Source organism: Brassica oleracea, chromosome C3 (assembly GCF_000695525.1).
Source record: "Brassica oleracea var. oleracea cultivar TO1000 chromosome C3, BOL, whole genome shotgun sequence".
NCBI lineage: Eukaryota > Viridiplantae > Streptophyta > Magnoliopsida > Brassicales > Brassicaceae > Brassica > Brassica oleracea.
In genome coordinates this window covers 58,722,953-58,726,469 of record NC_027750.1, presented here as the reverse complement: position 1 = coordinate 58,726,469, position 3,517 = coordinate 58,722,953, and the positions used below count along the sequence as shown (strand labels likewise).

General features: G+C 34.7%; 1 protein-coding gene across 1 annotated transcript in view; it reads right to left on the bottom strand.

Moving 5' to 3' along the window:
- Positions 1-2,736, bottom strand: part of LOC106334812 (cystine lyase CORI3-like) — an 11,236-nt gene extending 8,500 nt beyond the window's left edge. Inside the window, exons 1-5 of the mRNA XM_013773188.1 lie at positions 2,432-2,736; positions 1,999-2,338; positions 1,689-1,907; positions 1,486-1,545; positions 1,214-1,369 (exon numbers count right to left, since the gene is read on the bottom strand). Of these exons, the coding sequence (XP_013628642.1) occupies positions 1,214-1,369; positions 1,486-1,545; positions 1,689-1,907; positions 1,999-2,338; positions 2,432-2,682 (1,026 nt within the window). The 5' untranslated portion in view covers positions 2,683-2,736. The remainder of the gene's footprint in view (positions 1-1,213; positions 1,370-1,485; positions 1,546-1,688; positions 1,908-1,998; positions 2,339-2,431) is intronic.
- Between the last annotated feature and the right edge of the window lie 781 nt (positions 2,737-3,517).

Sequence of the window (3,517 nt, the reverse complement as noted above, 5' to 3'; positions counted from 1 at the left end):
CATGTCGAGCCATTACCGTATCCATTCTATTGTCCACGTCTCATTTGTGGCGTATTAATCCTGGGCTTGTGGAGTTGATATGTGACATTGTTGAATTTAACCATGGGTAAGGCATTGCAGATTCTCCATCGTGATGTTTATGGTCGTGAATCTCCTCTTTAAATACATATTTGATTATATGTTTCAAAATAGGTTACCTCAAATGATAATTAGTAAGATGTTATGAAATAGTTGTCCATAGCTGATTCATATTTTGTTAGCCACTACAAATTTGTTACAAAATAGATATTGTTAGTTGATACATAATTTGTTAGTTTCTACAAAATCAGTTACAAAACAGTGGGCATTAAATGATTTACCCTCTATCCTTAAACTGACAAAAAGTATGAGATGAAAATATGAACCACATCCGTAAGTCGTGGTGAAGAAGACATAAATAATAATTATCATTCCGTTAACAAATATATTATCAGTTAAACGAATAATTTTTGGGTGTTTATATCTACACGATACATAAACATTTATCAATTAACAGTAGTTGTTGTAGTACCGTTGTTATATATGACTTACAAATGTATTGAATTGTTTTAACATGTTATATTAATAAGTTATAATTATGAAAGTTAAATCAATATCATAGATAATCGTGAATATTTATTTTTTGATATTAAACAATGTATCATGTAACAAATAACCTATCAACTACCAAATTATGTATCGCTTAACAAATTATGTTTTAAACAATGTATCGACTGAAAAATATCGTATCAGCTAACAAATAATTTATCAAACAACATAGCTAACAAATTATGAATCAAACAATGTTTCAATCACAATTTTTGTTTTCACATTTCGTTTATCACTTAATTATGCCTTTTCTCTTGTATATATAATCAATTTCTCTCAAGAAGAAGACACTCTAATCTCCTAGAGACATAAATGAACATTTTTTCTGAAAACGTAGACTGCTAACACGTGGTTAGTCTGGACTCATTTCTGTGGGGGACAGGTTACTCCTGTATAATTAAAAGGAAAAGGACGAGGTTTTCCTCAGTAGCTAATTTTTCACAGAAATCTTCATCATCTTCAATATCCACAAAGGATGATAATTTCAGCTCGGTCTGCGAGTAGAAAAGAAAAAAAAAATTAAAAGAATACAATTAAAAGAGAAGGTTATAATAAGTTCTAAAGATACATAGTAATGATAGAATACCCAGAAGAAGGTGCACGCTTCAGGTTTCATGTAGCAGGTGAGGGAAGGTATGCTCTTGAGCTTATAATATGCAAGATCGGTTTTATCTTTCAGAAACATCTGCCTCCTATGGAAGAACTCTTTACCAGTTTTCTCCAAGATGGTGGGAATGGCCGCCTACATAATACAAATCTGACACATTAGCTATATAATTGATAATAAATGGAATAGGATCCGTAACATTTTATTTTATATCTGGTTACAGAAAGTGCCCGAATTAGAAAGTCTCGTACCTGGATAACAGTTGGTGGTTTAGCATTTAGATCAAGGAACTGTTTTATAGCAGCTAAAACCTGTCCATAAGATTAGGAAAAAAAGTTAATAAGAATGAACGTTGATAACTCTTAATATCAAACATAGTACGTGCATAATGAATAATGATATACAAATCATTCATGTATATGTTTAAAGAGTGAGGGAGAAAGATAGACCGGACATTTTTGGATTTAAAGACACCATCTAGGTCGTGAAGCGCGATCCAGCCAGTTCGCCATCCAGGGACAGACCATCCCTTCGATATGGACCCGAGTGTAACCACCGGTACAATGGACGAAAATTTGCCCATGGGAACGAAGGGATTACTCCCAAACACCGACCAACGAAAAACTTCGTCAGAAACAACCATTATCCCGAGTTCTCGAGCCAACACAGCGAGCTAAGATTCATTAATATACACACAGTCAAAGGATTATAACATAAGGCCATGCAAATACATGTATAGCTAATTAGAGTATAGGTGAAAATACCTGCTTGAGATGAGCTTCAGAGTAGGTGTTCCCGTTGGGATTGTGCGGGTTTATTATAAATATTGCGAATGTGTTCTCATCCGCTGCCGCTCTGACGCTGTCAAGGTCAATCTCATACTTCTTTTCGCGAAGAAATTCGTAATTGCGGACCTCAAGGTGCTTGAAGATGGAACGGATTAAGTTACTTGGGTAGCCTGGCTTGGGAAGCAAGATGTTGGCATTTGGTTTAGCCAATGTATCAACAGCAAGCTCGATGGCTTGTTTGCATCCAACGGTCATAAACACGTCATCAGGTGACAGTTTCTTCGGAAGATCTCTGTTTAGGTAATCTGCTACTGCCCTGAGAAAAGCAAAAATTATGGAACACTTTTTTGTCAAAGAGGTCTAAAATTAATAAACTATGCTACTATAATTCTATGTATGTATATATCACCTTTTGGCCGCCGGAAGGCCAATACTGGGAGCATAGGCGTTTCCAGTGCCGAATAGGACGGCTTTAACAACAGCCCTTTCAGCGGTGTGGCTAGTCTCGGCAGTTTCACCTCGTGGAGGCAAAATGGGCTTTCCTTGAGGATCGCACAGAGCAAAGAGTTTAGAGGTGTAAGTGCTTAGTGAGGCTTCTGAGGCGGCCTTGCCCTCATCGCTGCCACTGAACTGCCAATCAACGCTTTCATTGTTCGCCATCTTTTTTTTTCCTTTTATTTTCTTACGTAGTTTTTTTTTTGTTTTTGGATGATTACTCTCGTTACTACTAGTGAGATTATATAGTACAAGTTTTTACACTTTTTCTTATCAAAGTTTATACTTCGCGTGGTTATATAAGAAAAGAAAGGAACTAAATGCATCTCGAGTCCCCTACATGTTAGAACGTTTCCTCTAATCACGGTAAGTACAAAATGTAAAACTGTCAATGGAATATAGGTAATTTATATAAAATATTTTATCAGACAATGAAAAATCACGTGCTATTTGGATTTTCAATTATACAAGGGGGTATTATATAATATTGTACCAAACTTTTTCGGTTTCTTTCTATCCGATGGCCTCTACAATTTACATTTTGCTTATGATGCCGTGCGTCACCATCAACACATATAAACGCAAGACTTAAGAACAATCCTATACACTGAAAATCTTGAGGATAAGTTGGAATAACCTATCGTCATACTAAATTTCTTTTGTAGATCATACAGATTCTTTTCTGTAAAATAACGCCTTCACCTTTAACTATGTAAATCAGATCACGTAATGTAACTCCGTAAAATATGAAAAATCATTGAAATATCACTTAAAGATGTATAATAAAGTTGCAATATCCTTAAACCACCACTAAAGGGACATTTTTTTATCAAAAAATAAAAAAAAATCCTTAAACCAAAATAAAATAAAATATTATGGATCACGCATTGCAGCATCGTATCGGTTGCTAAACTAAAAGTTTCATCGTTAAATAATTCATAAAGAGAAACCAAAGTAAAACCAAACACAAAATAAGCCATACATACTAAATAGAAAAATA